Source organism: Poromitra crassiceps (assembly GCF_964638095.1).
Source record: "Poromitra crassiceps genome assembly, chromosome: 8".
In the NCBI taxonomy this organism is placed as follows: Eukaryota; Metazoa; Chordata; class Actinopteri; order Beryciformes; family Melamphaidae; genus Poromitra; species Poromitra crassiceps.
This window is the reverse complement of record NC_139629.1, coordinates 48,119,266-48,135,953: the sequence shown is the minus strand read 5'-3', so window position 1 is coordinate 48,135,953 and position 16,688 is coordinate 48,119,266. Positions and strand designations below refer to the sequence as shown.

General features: G+C 45.9%; 1 protein-coding gene across 1 annotated transcript in view; it reads right to left on the bottom strand.

Moving 5' to 3' along the window:
• The window catches only part of LOC310781344 (metabotropic glutamate receptor 7-like), a gene marked incomplete at both ends in the record, with an annotated part of 109,307 nt that overhangs the window by 34,264 nt on the left and 58,355 nt on the right, over positions 1-16,688 (bottom strand). Inside the window, 3 exons of the mRNA XM_083641956.1 lie at positions 2,019-2,954; positions 10,217-10,352; positions 15,824-16,028. Of these exons, the coding sequence (XP_083498082.1) occupies positions 2,019-2,954; positions 10,217-10,352; positions 15,824-16,028 (1,277 nt within the window). The remainder of the gene's footprint in view (positions 1-2,018; positions 2,955-10,216; positions 10,353-15,823; positions 16,029-16,688) is intronic.

Below are 16,688 nucleotides of genomic sequence, written 5' to 3'. Positions count from 1 at the left end.
TTTTCAATAAAAAGATAATACCCAAGTTGTCTCTCTCTCATCGCACAGTGAAATAGTCATGGAGGTTTGCTACAGGAAGACACTCCCAGCAGTCACAGTGAGAAGAACATTCTGTCTGGATTTGACAGGGAAGAATAGGTGTGTGTTGTCACGATGAACGGGGGTGTGTGTGCGAGTCAAGGCTACGGGGACAGACAGGGTGACTTCTCCAAACTCCTGCGTAGGCGGTCTGAAATGAGACATAAGATGGTTTCACCGCAGCTTTTGGAAAGGATGTCATCAAGAAGACATAATCGGGACACACAGATATGAACGTTTTGGCCGATAACCGATATTTACCGATGTCGATCTGTATAAAAACACATTTCTATGATGCATACATTTTGTACATAACGCATGTAAACACTGCGAATTTGAAAATTTGTGGTGTCTTTATTTATTTCCAAAACATTTGGAAAAACCGATTTAGACATAGCTATACTGCATTGTTTCCTCTCAATATAAAAATGTTTGGCCGATACTGCTAACAGATATTAAAATAGCTGTTATTTTGCTCATCGAACCAATATACTGATATATTAAAATTGACGCCCGATTCCGACGTGATTGCCGATATATCGTGCAATCTTGAGACCAGAGAGGCTAAAAGCACACTGAGTATGTGTGTGTATCCCTTTAAGACCGCGAACCGCGGTTCGCGGTCTTAAAGGGATACACACACATCCCTAAAGACGTATGATGAAGGCACTTGTCTCTAGCAGAGTGGTTAAAGAGGCAGCAGAAACGGAGCTACAAAGAGCATTGGATCATGAAGTGGAGGTTGACTGAGTGTAAGGCAGGCAGGCAGGCAGGGCGGCCCGCTGCTCACAAAGAGTTAACCGCATAAAGCGGAAAGATAAACACATTACCGGCTCACTAGCCGCCGCCAGGAACATAATGAACTCCTAATCGCTGCTGAGGGTGTAATTCATCTATGAAATCAGCAGCAAATTGAGATGAGGAAAATCAGCTTCTGATCCATCTCGTGCGCTAGATGAGCGGGGAGGGATATTGAACGGGCGCACCTCTCAAAAAGGTTAGGAGGAGTAACACTTTCCTGTCGGCGTCGATGTTCCGTCAGAGAGGGGGGAACTTGGCCTGTGTGCTCCATCATGTATGTACCTGTACACCACATGGCGTGCCACGTATCACGACCAGCCTCATGAGTCCAGCAGATGACTGCATTTGTATTCGTCCCCGCTGCGACTCGGATAAGCAATGAGCAGCGCTGAAGGTCAATATGTCACATTCTCAATCAACTCCAGGGAGCCTCCCAATGTCAAACGCATTCTACAACGCAGTTGTCAAGAAATGGAATGTCTTGAATCAAGCGTCTATTTACCAGCCCACCCCCCAGCCCACCCCGCTCCCCCTGCTTCCCTTCACCTTCCTCCTCCTCCCCCGGCCCCTCATCCTCCTCTTCCTCCACCTCCTCAACCCCCTTCTCTCCCTCTCCAGAACCAGGCATAATAGTCGACGTTGAGCCCTAGGCGTGTGAGCTAAGATAATGGCATCAGGAGCTGCCTGCACCCACCCCCCTCCTCCCAAGCTCTCCTCCTCAGGCGTTTCACAGGATTCTGCTGCTTAACATCAGCAGCACCCCCACTCTCGAACCCCCCTCCCTTTCAAAACGCCTATTTTTGTCTCCGGTGGTCCTTGTGTGGGTTTTCTATGCACATCTGAGCCACGTGAATTTGAAGTTGAAAAGAAAATAAGCCTGTAACGTATATACTCCATGCTGCGCGCCTCGTTTATGTACTCTATTTATGCGTCTGCGTTTATGCGCTTGGATTTTTTCTGTTTGCACAAATATGTCTGTGTGCGTGTGTTTTAGACAAGATAAAAAAAAGGGGGCAGAAGGAATGAAAGGAAAAGGTGTGAGAGGAGAGGGAGAGAGAGAGAGAGGGGGAGATGGAAGGAAAGAGAGAAGGGTGGATGAGACAAGAGAGCATAAGAAGAAGAGACAGGGGATGACTCACCTTCTCTGCGGACTGGGCCGTGCCAAAGAAAATGGGGATGAAGGCCAGCCACACTATGCAGGTGGTGTACATGGTGAAGCCGATGGGCTTGGCCTCGTTGAAGTCCTCAGGCACGTCCCTGGTCTTGATGGCGTAGATGGTGCAGGTCACCATCAGCAGGATGCTGTAGCCCAGCGAGCAGATGATCTGCAGGTCGGTGATGTCGCACTTCAGCACGCCGCGGGCCAGCACGGGGTTCATGGCCTTCTGCTCGTCGTAGTCCACGATGGTGTTGGGCGGGTCCACGGCGAACCAGACCAGCACGCCCAGCAGCTGCACGCAGATCAGGCTGGACGTGATGGCGATCTGCGAGGTGGGGCTGATGAAGCGCGGCGCGGCCACCGTCTGCTTGCCCTGCTCGAAGATGCGGTAGATGCGGTTGGTCTTGGTGAGCAGCGCCGCGTAGCTGATGCACATGCCCAGGCCCAGGAAGATCCTGCGGAAGGCGCACACGCCCACGTCGGGCTTGGCGATCATCAGGAAGGTGATGATGTAGCACAGGAAGATGCCCGTCAGCAGCACGTAGCTCAGCTCGCGGCCCGACGCCCGCACGATGGGCGTGTCGTTGTGGCGCACGAAGGTGGCCATGACGAAGATGGTGGCGACGATGCCGAGCATGGCCAAGAAGACGGGGATGATGGCCCAGGCGGAGTGCCACTCCAGCTTGACGATGGGGATGGGCTGGCAGGCGGTCCTGTTGGGGTTGGGCCTCATATTGTAGGCACACAGTCTGCAGGAGGTCTCGTCGTACTGGTACTGGTAACCGTCACACAGCTCACAGTGCCAACAGCACGGCATGCCCTTTACCCTCTTCTTCCTCTCACCGGTCTTACAGGGCAGACTGCACACGGAGACAGGCACCTCCTGCGCCCCCTCTGGCCACTGGAGCTCCTCCAGCTGAGAGGGGATGACAGAGAGAGAGAGTGACAGACAGACAGATAGAGAGAGAGAGAGAGAGAGAGAGAGAGAGAGAGCACCTCAGATGAGAAAGCGCATTGATAATGTTATTGCCTGAATGTTCATCATGGGAAGTGGCTGCAGGTGGGGTGTGATAAGTAACATTCATGTCTACTGCTCCAACACAGCTTACTAAATGGGAAGCTACTAATCAACATTTAATGAATCTAATGAGTCACGCCTTCTCTGTAACAGCATAAGGTGCGATGGAATTTATGGAACTTTCATCAATCTTTGCAAACGGTTGAAAAGAAAAAGAAAAAGATGTGAATGACCTAATATAACACAAAATCTTGCCTATTTCTTACAGGGATTGTATTTTGTAATAATAAAATAAAGAAACTACACATTGTATTATTAAAATACCCAGGAGCCAGTGAGCTATGAATTATTGAATTAGAAAGAAGGCGAATGGGGTTTAGCGTTTCAGAATTTGCTCATGCTAAGCTATGAAGAGTGTAGTACAGGAAGACACTGAAGAACAATCAGAGAAACCATTCCAAACGAACTACATGTGTTTCCATCAGGTGATTTTGATCACAAACTGTAGTCTCAACATGCAAGTCGGTCTTACAAAGCCATGAAGTGGAGTCCCTAACGCCCTCACAGCTCACATACATTTTGATAGCGATCTGAACGTGCTTTGATAGTAACTCTGGGCTGATCTCTTGAGATAGTGTGAAAGCATACTGATTCTTGGCGTAAAGGTTCCATGTCATGCTATTTTTTAACCGTTTAAAACAAGGTTATGAATTCTGTTGCAAAAAAACCCAGGCCTGTGGGACTTCTCTATGTTTTGAAGGGGGCGGGGCCTCTGATAAGATGATCAGTTAGATTGGTGCAGCTGATTGTTTTCTGGATTTAAAAACATGGTTTGGGGCAGCTTCACAGCAGTGCAGATGTCATGTGTCCACATAGTTAATAGCAGCACAACAAATGAATAGCAACTGGAAAAAAAGCACACATTCCTTGCTGAGAAACCCAAAAGCTTCTAGTCGTAGGGGTTATGAAGTTGATTTTCTTTCCAGTGTCTCTAGAACTGATCTCACATCATAGAACGAAAGGGTGCTTTGAGCGAACGAGTGTGGAATGGCATCGCAACATGTGGCATTGAAAATTCACTCAAATACGTTTTTGTGTGAGTATGTGTGCAACATGCTTTGAATTTGTGACTTTGAAATTTACTGTCTTCAAAACCCATCATTTTGTGTCTGTCATTTTTATCATTTGAAATCGATTTTAAACCAATGTGAGCACACACGTCATTTCTCTATGTCCGACCACCAAGGTACCACACACACACGCACACACACACACACACACACACACACACACACACACGCACACACACACACGCACGCACACACACACACACACACACACACGTCTACAGTGGCCTTCTGTTGTGTGTACTTGTATGACAAATGTGTTGTTTCTGTGGTGTCTGGCTAGATTATCATCTGCCATTTATCTGGGGGCATGAAGGTGCCATTTGTTATTTGGACAATGAACGGTGCTCTGGAAAGCCTGCCGATTACACACAGCGTGGAAACTGTAATGAGACCAACAGCACTGTTGCTATGGAGACCAGAAGCAAGATCTGTCACCTTGGACTCATACGGCTGCCAGAGTTTTCATCGCTCTTGTGTTAGAGGGCATCCGGGTAGATTCCCCTTGCCTGCCAACATGAGGGTCGGCGGTTCAAGCCCCCCCCGTGTTACGTCCGGCTCGGTCGGGCGTCCAGACAGGCAAAATCGGACGTGTCTGCGGGTGGGAAGCCGGATTAAGGGTATGAGTCCTGGTCGCTGCACTAGTGCCTCCCTCTGGTCGGTCGGGTGGAGGGGAAGGGGAACTAGGGGCAATAGCGTGATCCTCCCATGTGCTACGTCCTACATCCAGCTGATAGAGAGATATGGTGAGAATGATGATATTGATTTAGAGGAAATATTGAGTCCTGCCTCTCGTTTAGAATGATTGGATAAGCCTTCGTGCCACTCATAAGATTTCAATCAAAGTCACGCGTAGTCCCGTGTAGAGTGATTGGCGTGCCTAGGGATGCTTTGGGGCTGTGTTTAGCTGTGATTGGCTGCAGGCGGCCCGAAAAGATCGTCGATCGTCCTTTACCCCCGGGAGATGATATGAACGCCCGTATGGTCAGTGTTTGGAGAGACAATGGCGGAGCGCCAGTGAAGCGCATAGGAACATTTGCCTGTGCGATAGATAGCAGGAGTGAACACTAATCTTGTGAAGTATACCTTCTCTTCTTTTTCCTGAAAGCAAAGGACTTGTTGAACATCGGGGGCCTGGGTGACGGCAGGTCCCTCTTCCTCACTTTGGGACCGCAGCCCAACAACAACAACGGTCGCCGGTATACGAAAAAGCCGGCAGCTCATGCAGATGGAGCGCTGGCCGCTTGCCAAGAGGGTCCAGTGGAGAGCCGACAACCCGGGAGCCGTCCAGCCTTGACTACTAACTGTCACTGTATGCTATCCACAGTCCCAGACTGACGCACTTATGAGATTACGGTTGGTGTGAAGTGCGCTGTGTTAAAATCCTAGACAATGACGATGCCAAAATGAAATTAATGATAACTATTGCAGTGCCTGTTCCCCTCCCCCCATTCACACATCATGACTCATCATCACTGTTCACGGGGACTTTCTCGGGTCCCCGGCAGCGCCCACCCACCGAGTTTGAAGTCGATTGGACAGTTCTCGAGGTAAACAATTTGTTTGCGTTGCCAGTAGGTCTATAACTATGCGTGTGTCCAAATTGCGCAAAGGTCGGCACTGTACTCTGTCAGGTCCTCAGCAGTGCACTGTACTCTGTCAGGTCCTCAGCAGTGCACTCGCAAAGTTTGAAGTCGATCGGACGAATGGTTCTTCTCGACGTTTTGTGTCGTCTTCACTTGTTGTGTTACCAGTACAGTTACGGCGGTGCTATGACTATGCGCGTGTTTGAATTGCATGAAATTCCACAAAGCACTCCGTTAGGTTCCCAGCAGCGCACCCGTCAAGTTTGACGTGGAGATAAACCGCTTTTTGTGTTGCCAGTAGGTGGCGCCATGACTATGTGCGTGTCCGAATTTCCGCACTGCACTCTGCCAGGTTCTCCTAAGCGCACGCCACCGAGTTTGAAGTCGATGTGATGAAATGGTTCTCGAGATAATGTGAAGGACAATAAGTGTCAGGGTGTCTGTCTGTCGTCTGCTGTTGCTCTGTTTTTAACTTTTGTATAGCCATGGACTAATAAAGGCTTTTAAACTTTTTCAATGGAACAGTGTGCCTGGGAAATTTGTTAAAGTCGAGCTGAACCCAAAAATGACTTTTCTTTTCTTTTAGTTCAAATATCTGGGTATGCAGTGCACCTATTTAATAATGTATGCCAAAAAAATCACAAAAATCTAATTTCTTTAGTTTTTCCACACTTTTTCATATCAAAAGTTCATTTTTCAAGATTTCATTCATAACAGTAATCTACAGTTTGCTGACGTCACCTAGTACTATCAAATTTCTACCCCATTTCAACCAATCACATCACGACATGGCAGCTGTCAATCAAATCTTCATTTCAGGATAGTTTTCTCTTCCAAATGAAGGGGAAAATGGCGCCTAGTGCCTGTCATCTGGCAGAATGTCTAGCCCATAAACTAACTACTAACTTGACCAATTATGCAAACTAAATCAAACGGTAATGTCTAAGAATGCAAAGAAATGTAACTGGCTCGTTAAAACTCGCATTCCAGGAATATTATTTACATTTATAGCGATAATGGCGCGCGCCTCAGAGAGCCTGGTTGTCAGGGTCAGGGGTCGCACCTCGGAGATTCCAGGCCGACGGGCTGCACTCTCCGCTCGGCAACACGAAGGCAGCCACTAACCTCGCGTCAGCAGGCTCTTCCCGAGGAGAGCGCCACAACACGCTGAACCCCACTTGATTTGGAGGCGGAAACACGCCAGGATTGGCCAAAACCCAATCCAGTCGCCAGAATTGTCAAATAAAATCATCGACATGACACTATGACCCGCCTCTCAACCTTTCATCTCAGACAAATTATGTTTTCAGTGTGAAACGGACTCAGACGCACGCGACGAACGGGTTCAGTTCGACTTTAAGTTTGCCATTGACACTTGATACTATTCATGTTTCTTTCTAATTACAAAAGGCGACAAACTTAAATTCTCTGTAGTCTTTGATCCAGCCCGTTCCTACCAGCACCTGTTTGTTGTCTACACTGATTAACCTCCGGACGCACGCAGCAGCAGCACTCCTCCTATCCACTTGTTTCAATGCATTTTAATGAGCTTGTTCTTTTATTGCATCGGAGGCATTGCATTGCAACAACAACTGTTCTGTAATCACGCGGAAAGAGAAGTTTTTCGCAAACAAGCCTTGTTCCACCTGTGCTATCTAAAGCCATTCAGTCGAATTTAATTCCTATGTTCCACAGAGCTTTCTGCCAGCCATTATGCAAATGTTACCTCATCTGTATGTAAATTTCATTTTTTAATTCATTTTATATCAGAGTTGCATAGACATTACATAGAAATTTCAGCTTAAGTTTCATCCTATTATGCCGAATTATACTCACATAATTTCAGACCATGTTTACTCTTAAAATGAAGTCAAACTTATCAGCTATTATCCATATGAATCATCCAAGCTAATCCTTGTGTTGTGACTATCTAGATACAATAATAAAGCCTTTGCCTATTACAATGAGTCATACAAGAGTCATACACCAAAGTAAAAGTATATATAAAATATATAAAAGGGAGCATGTGGGCTCTGTCTGCGATTTTTGTTCCTCTCTCTCTCCCTCAGTCTCTCTCTCTCCCTCAGTCTCACTATCTCCCCCCTCTCTCTCTCTCAGTCGCTCTCGTGTGTGTGTGTGTCACTGATGACATCATCAGTGATGTCACAATGATGTCACAATGCCTATGTATGCCAACACTGATGACATTATTACTGATGACATCGTTGATGACATCATCAGTGATGTCATCTTCACTGCAGTGGGACTGATGTCATCAGTGGTTTATGACATCACTGATGATGTCACCAGTGGGACAGAGACACAGAGCAAAAAATACAAAAAGGCACGCACATCCAGTAAGGGGTTAAAACCAGGTGCAGGACCGAAGTGCAAGTAAGTAATAAAAATAGAATCCGCACACTGGCAGCTGCTCCCAAATATTTATTTGACCACAAAAAAAGTGACGTTTCGGGCAAAGCCCTTCCTCAGAGCCCCAGCTTCTTTGATGAAGCCTAAACGGGCTAGACGGCACGGTGGCTCAGTGGTTAGCACTGTTGCCTCACAGCAAGAAGGTCCAGGGTGCGAACCCCCGGTCCGTCCCAGGTCCTTTCTGTGTGGAGTTTGCATGTTCTCCCCTGTCAGTGCCCCTGACCAAGGCAATGGCAAAAAGAACTGGAGTTGGTCCCCGGGTGCTGCACTGCGGCTGCCCACTGCTCCTAGTTCTAGGAAGGTTCCTAGTAGAGGATGGGTCAAATGCAGAAGAGGAATTTCCCTATGGGGATAAATAAAGGATAACTTAACTTAACTTAAAACTAAGTAGGGAAGGAAAAAGTTGCATTTTACCCTTGATACTGTAACGGGCAATATTTCTACTGAGATTTCTGTGTGTGGAGATGTTGTCCCGCTGAATTAAAGATTAAATTTAAACAATTTGTGAACATTTATCAGCTGGGAGAAGATACAGATCAATGTATTTGACTTTGATTTCAGATCAGTCGAAGCATCGTGGTCATGAAAAAGAATTCTCCTCGTGTGCCTTCGATCCACAGCCATGGACATCATTCTTCTCATCTCAAACCTCCTTCCCCCATCTGTTCTCTTCAGTCCCAGGATTTAGAGCATGCAGGACACTACAGCAGGCTAATTACCTCCGCCAAGAAGGTTATGTATTCTCTGACGTTTGTCTGTCTGCTTGTCAGCAGGATTCGGGAGAAACTACTGACCTGGTTTTCATGAAACTTTGTGGACGGGCGTAGCATCGGCCCACTAAGAACCCATTCAATGTTGGAGTGGGTCCGGATCCGACTCAAGAGCAAGCGACTCGCCTTGGCAGAGGTCTGCACTCTGCACCTCCTCCTACTTGTAGTTTCTCCAGTCCAATTTAAAATGTAAGACTTTCTTTCTCTAGTCGTTGAATAGCAACGCCAAAACACCTCTCTCAGTAAATCGCACAAATGGAGTTCAATTATGTTAAAAGCATAATCGGCGGCACCTCAGCCTCGACCATTTTTTTGAGATGCGAATAATAACGTGGCTGCACCTCATTGTTACATAAGAGCCTTCCTTCTTGGCAAACACAAAACGTTTTCGCACCCACACAAGCAGAAGCGTCATGCCCATTGTAACTGAGGGGGCAATTGCCCCCTCAGATTTTTGAGAGGTAAAAAAAATAATTTTTTTTTTTTTTTTTTTTTTTTTTAATAAACATAGGCTATATTATTATAGGCTGTGTATGGTAGTTGAAACATAGTTTCAAGTTTACGTTTATGTATGTTTGTAGTTAAAACAAAAACATAAATACTGTATAGGCTACATACAGTACAACACAAAAGGCTGTTATTTACCCTTTGTCGCCACCTGGTGAGTAAATATATATAACTAAAACCATTAGAATTGACAACCGGTCCGCAACTTTTTTTTCCCATGTATCTACCAGTCCTTGGCACAAAAAAGGTTGGGAACCCCTGCTCTAGAGGAAAGATTTCTACCTTCTGAAAAGGCAATACCAGCCAAAATAAACATTGTGTTACATTGCTTTGAAACATGTGGTCTCCCTTTTTTGTCAAGTCCATTGAGCCTGGGCAGTGGCAATGTACTTAGTCTGGTGATTATGGATCTTTCCAGGAGGCTGAGCAGTTTGGAAAATAGCCTTATGGTTACACCTGCTCAGTCTGTTCATTTAAAATTAGATATTCCTCTAAATCTGGCTTCCAACCCCCCAAATTTTTTGCCGCCCTCCGGGCGGCGCCAGAGTTCGCCCCCTCAGATTTTTGGCTTGCATGACGCCCCTGCACACAAGTGTAAAGTAGCGCCAGGCCTTAAATGTCCTAATTACATAAAATGTTTTGCTTTAACAAAAAAAAAAAAAAGGATTTAAAAAATTGCGAGGGAGACTTCTGCTGCTTCTCCATCTAACTTTCCGCGTGGTAGGTCATATCGTCCGTACCCTGAGTTGGAGGCTCTCCACCCACTGTCCCACCGCCTTGTACTCTGGAGTGGTGGAGTTGGTCATCTGGAACTGGAACAGGTCATAGCGTCCAGGAGCATCGCCGTTTTTGTTAAACACAACAGAGGTGCCGGCACTGCCTGTAAACAGAGAGAGGGAGAGAGAGAGGTAGGGAGAGGGAGGGAGAGAGAGAGAGAGAGAGAGAGAGAGAGGGAGGGAGAGAGAGGGAGAGGGAGAGAGGGAGGTAGGGAGAGGGAGGGAGAGAGAGAGAGAAAGCGAGTGAGAGAGAGAGAGAGAGAGGGGGTGGGGAATGTGGCATAAGGACAGCAAATGTAAAAGTGTTAGGTTCTGGTGTTCCAGGGTACGACACCTCTTCTAATGTGAGAAGAACATAAACTTTTAACCCGGTGGCCTACATGGACACAGAGGCGCCTAGTGTGTGATTGTCTGCTCTTTTTCTATCAAAGCTATCCATAAAGAGTGTGACCTATATCTGGCACTTTGCTGATAATCGTGGCCAGGCCAAGCTAGCTCCCTGCTGACCAAGATAGCGCTATCTCACCTGCTTCCTATGTATCATCAAGGCAGCACAAGGGGCCACTAGAGAAATACAGTCACATTCACAAGATGATTCCATACGTGGACTAAGATCTTGCGAGCAGCTGTGCACTCTCACATCTGTGCTCTGATATAGAATAGAAACGACTAAACGCACACCTCCTCGGGTCAGAAGCGACGCCGTTTTCAATCGCACGTTGGACGAGGAGAAACAGGAAGGCACGTGGGGTACATGTGTGAAATAGGTCAGCCAAAGCTTCATACGGTCCCCATCTGGCCCTCTGTTTGTAGCAGACTGTCTCAAGCAGAGAGCCTGCAGATTTCACTAATTAGCTTAGTGAAGTACTCCGGACACCTGAAACGTCGTGCAGGAGAAATATCTAGATTTGTTGAGCGTGTACTTCCTGCGCCAGGCGGCTGCACGTTACGTCAGTACTACGTGACCGCGAGGATGGGTTTTTGTGCCCGCGAATCACGAGTCAAAACGACTCCCGAAGACGACGGGGACGTGTGCGGCACGACACAGATGGACCTCACAGCAGCGAATAATGAATGGCACTTAATGAGAAACATGGATGTACTTTTATTTTATACATAAGGTGTGCATTGTTGATGAGGTGGTTTTACTCGTCCCACAGTAGCGAGAGTGAAACACCAGTTAATGTCACCACTCACCAGTCTAATTCACCTTGGCACTGGATGCACTGACGCAAAAAGCACGGATGGAGATAGCACTTTTGAAATGGGACGGGGGAGTCAGTCAGATGACGTTTGGGCATCGTGGGAATTGACTACTTTAAGCTCAGGCTATAAAAAGTGCGGACAGAGGACCCAGCAGCATATGTCCAAAAGGCTTCTGGGACTTGTTGTCTTTTGTATTTAGAACAGAGCTCCTGGCTTGTGGATGGAAGGCCGGAGCACCTTTCCCGTACTTTTCGCGACCAGGAGGGAATTTCCTCTCCCTCCGGTTTCGTCCAAGGACATTTGTCATTGAACATTCTACTAAACAGTGCCGGGCCAAAGACTCGACGAGTAAAACAAGAGGAGCAGAGCTAGCAAAGAGAAAAGGTCCATTCCAACTGACACAGGAAGCCATTTGAATAGAATAGAGTGGAAGATAGTTTCAAAGAATCGTTTTTGACTTTGTGAAACCGTCGGTCCGACTTAACGGTAAGGTTCCGTGTGCATGACAAATGTCAATTTACACAACTTTAATAGCCTAACCCTTCCCATATTGCTGCAGAGCCACAACTCCATCACCATCTGCTGTTATGCAATGTGACAATCAAGGTCTCAGACACATCTATACAAACAGCCCCGTTTGAGCTCTATACAAAAGGTTCTGTAGCCACAGAAAACGAAGCAGAAAGTGTGTGTTCACAATTCATTGAAGTGCACTTGCTGTGACGTCCATAAGGACGACTTCTCTCTGAATATCAAACTCAAACTCAGGGGGTGGTCGTCCACAACATGTCACTCCTGCTGCTGTATAGACACTGACACGGTGTTGACATCTATGAGCAATAATTAACTACTGCGCCCATGGCAAAACATGCACACAGACACACAGACACACAGACACACACACACACACACACACACACACACACACACACACACACACACACACACACACACACAGAGAGAGAGAGACACACACACACACACACACACACACACACACACACACACACACACACACACACACACACACACACAGACACACACACACACACACACACACACGGAACGTCATTCAATAAAGCGAACGTAGTGATTGGGCACTTGCCCCTCAGCTCTAGAGCAAATAATTAAGCAGTGTTTTTGTCTTGCGTAGATAAGAAGCCATTACAAATTCCATTCTACTTCCCATTGCCTGATATTTCCAAGGGAACAAAATGATCTGTGTGGACTGCTTAGCTTAGTGAGAGAGAGAGCTGCTTAGCGAGAGAGAGCACTGTATAAGATAAAAGACTCATTCGTTTGCATGGAGCTGTGAACTAAAGACGTGACAAAAGTGCAGTGTTGCTGCTGTGCCGTGCTGCGCTTGAGCAGTGTGGCGCTGGTGGCCCGGGGATCCCACACGGCTGTGTTTGTCCTCCTCGCGTCGTCGGTATTCTCTCTCCTCCCTCCTCAGCCCCGTGACTCTGCTCCGGCACAGCGGGGGAGATCAACAACACACTAAGGCTTATACCACTCCTTCACTCTCAAACAGACATAATAGCAGTGGCACATACACAGCCTAATGTGTGTGCTTTCCAGTCTAAATGCAATAAGGAGCGCTGAGATATGGCTGCCAGAAGCCCACGAGAGGACCGACTCTCGCCTGCCAGTAACACGGTTGGAGAATATATAGCGTCACGGGTGGTGGGTGGTGGTGGGGAAGGTGGAGGGCTACGGTGTTATTTTGATACCAGCTCAGGTGAACGGAGCCCCCGCCTCTGTCAGTGCAACACCAGAGGAATGGCAGCTGCGTTCGCGTCGACGGTGCCCACCTCCAGGCCAAAATAGCTACGGATGCCGTTCCTTCTTCTACAGTGGTGCAGTAAACCTACATTTATGCAGTAGTTCATCTCTCGTTGGCTTTAAACGGCTGTATAAAGATCTCCTATAGGGGGGGGGGCGCGGGAGGAGGGTTAAGAGGCACTCGGGCTGCCACAGGACTATGGCAGACAATCCTAAATCCCCTTGACCCCCCCCCCCCCCCAAAATAAATAAAATAAAATCTTTTAAATATATGTCACTTTAACGTTCTCTTTCTTCTCTTGCTGCAGGACAGGAACCCTACCCTCTGAAAACAAGCATTTTTGATGCTGAGTACGGCTCAAAAGTATTTTAATTATCTTTTTATGCTTCCCCCACCTGTTAAAGAAATAAACTGAAACTGAAACTGAAAGCAATTGTGTGGAAAGACGAAATATTCCATTACAGTAACTACAGTATGCCGGGCTTGTAATAATTTGTCCAGGCTAGTAGACATTTGATTACTAGTCCATCCTTAATTTCCTCTCCTGGGACAGACTAATGGCTCTGTAGAGTACAGTAGATGTTCTGCAAGTGCAAGAAAAAATGCATGATGTCAATGAGCTACAGTTCGTCTTTGAGAATTGCATGTACTGTATATATATATATATATATATATATATATATATATATATATACATTACATTCAATCAATTAATGCCTCTATTCTCTATTCCTAACACCAGGATGTTTTGTTAATCAATGAGGAAAAACTAACTATGTACTACAGCACAGATGAGAGCAATTTTAATACCTCAAAAGAAATTAATTAATTAATTATTTTGTACAATTTCTTTAAGTAAATCAAACGATGTTCACACACACAAAAACAATGATCATTTCTGATTTTGTCTTTATTTAAATTTAGTTTCATTTAAAACATTTGACATTGAATTTAAGTTTTCTGAATGCTAGTGCTGAATACTTGACTCTATGACATCGAGGGTCTGCTACATCAGACAGCTTCTAATTATTGCTCAGCTGACAGGCTGACAGGCATGCCGGGACCTCTGTAAGGATAAGGCCTTCACCTGGTTTAACCCCACCTCCCACTGTGCTCTCTTTCTCCTCTCCCATTCTCCTGCGTTTCCCCAACAGTTGACATTAAATTGTAGTAAAAACAGAAGTATCTTCCCTATTGCATAATGTACAGAGGTGAATGACGGTACTGCATGTAGAGGTTTAAGTATTGCTTTAATATATCACGTAGGCTCAGGAGAAATAAGTAGAAGCATGAAATGTTGTTGTTCTGCTCGGAGCCATGGGCACAATTTAAAAGGCCTCTAACAGTGGATGTGATGCATGATGATACAGACGGGCCGATATTGGATTCATTGGCCATTTGTGTACTTTATTATAGCCTGAAACTGAGGCGACTCTGCCCCTACGTCTATCATTCTGATTGACTCTCTGTCGGAGTTTACCTTGGTACTGCAGATTGATGGGGGTTGTCTGTAAAATACTGCGGGACAAAGTTAGTAGGTCAGTGGGGCTGAGAGGCAGCCTGAGACTATCTCCTCCTTGCAATGCTTAGTAGGCCAACAGATAAATCATTTACCTCAGCGTTTTCACTGTTTACATCCATAAGTGTCAGTGACGGGATAGCCTCAGACTCCGCACACCTAGCATCCCTCACAAAATGTGACCTTCTACTAACTAGGGATGGGCATTTCTAGCAAAAACACTATTCGAAATTCGCTGGCCAAATTCGAATTTAAATCGAAATTCGAATTTTTTTTTTTTTTTTTTTGTGAGTGAAATGTTGCATTGTCTCCCCTGATTCTAAGTCTACGGCTTTATTAATTAATATAAAAAGCTTCTGCTGTGGATTTTTTAGCTCAAACAAGCATTGCACCACTGAAGTAAAGAACATGTTACATGACATTGACATTTTCGAAAATAAAAAACAGTTTTGACAAACATGAGTGGTTCATTAAATATTTAGTAGGCTCAGGTCTGAGTGCCAAAGGGGTGCCAAAGTCACCCCCTCTCCCTCTTCATGGGATTTCATCCGCCATTCATTTTTCCATAAACCTTGCTTAAAATGCTTATAAAAATATTTTTACTTGCTCAAAGCAAGCGATTTGACTATACTTAGAATCAGGGGAGACAATGCAACATTTCACTCAAATTTTTTTTTTTTTTTTTTTTTTTTTCGAATTTCGAATTTCGAATTTCAATAATAAAAGTCGACCTTGATAATAACAACGATTATTCGAAAATTCGAAATTCGATGCCCATCCCTACTACTAACGTCCATGTTGCCAACAGATAATGTCAAGTGAAATAAAGTTAGCCTTGCTTCTCAGTGTAAGAGCTGGGAAATATGTACATTTTTGAAAATATGTCCTGTCAACGCAAAAACACAAAAGCTGACTTACACTGTTTTGAGCTTGGTGCAATCTAATCTTAGCCAGTGTACAATCAATGTACAGAATAAAATGGCAGTTTAAGAAAACTCCCTTGCTAAAGTAATGGCATAACTTGATTTTGTGATGTGTCGAGAGGGTTCCCGCGGTGTGCCACTCACCGTTGAAGCTGGTGTTGCGTATGTACTTGAGCAGAGCCTTGCCCTCAGCCGACTCCATTTCTGGACAGAGGGTGGGCAGATCGGGACACAGGTCCCTCTGCATGTTGTGGAGCGCGTGGGCCATGGTGTACACCGCGTCGATCACAAACTGCACCTTCCCCTCCTGCTCGTACTTGGAGTCGATGCCGATGCGCTCCTGGCCTGAGGGGGGGAGGAGAAGAAGAACAGCACAGAGGAGCAAGAGGACGAGCAGCCAAACATCCAGTCATTTTATATTCTCTGAGCAGCACTCCGTAATCATCTACTACGCCTCCGACTTAATTTAGACTCCTCCAATTACCGCTCGAGTCGCTACCGGTTAGTTCAGTTGTGATTCTGCCGGAATTCTACCTGAGGGCACAATATGACATAGAAAATAGGGGAGCACTTATCTATTTTCCCGAGTGCGAAAAAAGGGAAAAAAATATCATCGTGCAGAGTTTTGAGACTAAGCCGTTTTGACAGATAGACCCAAATTGGATTAGTATGGTGCATTACCACGTCATACTACTGTCATGCCACTAGGGCTGAGAAACGGGAGCTCATTTGTCCCATCTGCAGGGTGGTGGAGATCACAATGAACTGTCTTAATGTATGTAACGCATGCTCTTTTATAGCCTCCTCCTCCTCCCAGTGTCCTGCTCATTACTCTATGGGTTGCCTTAAAAGGTTTGCTTCAGGGAACCGATGCGCTGCCGGAATATATAATGCGCCGCCTCCGTTGGATGCGTTTTTGTTTCGTCTTTTTTTTTTTTTTTACATATTGGATTTGCTATTGTGAACATAATTTCAAGTTCATTAAGCTTGGTATATGGAAATTTT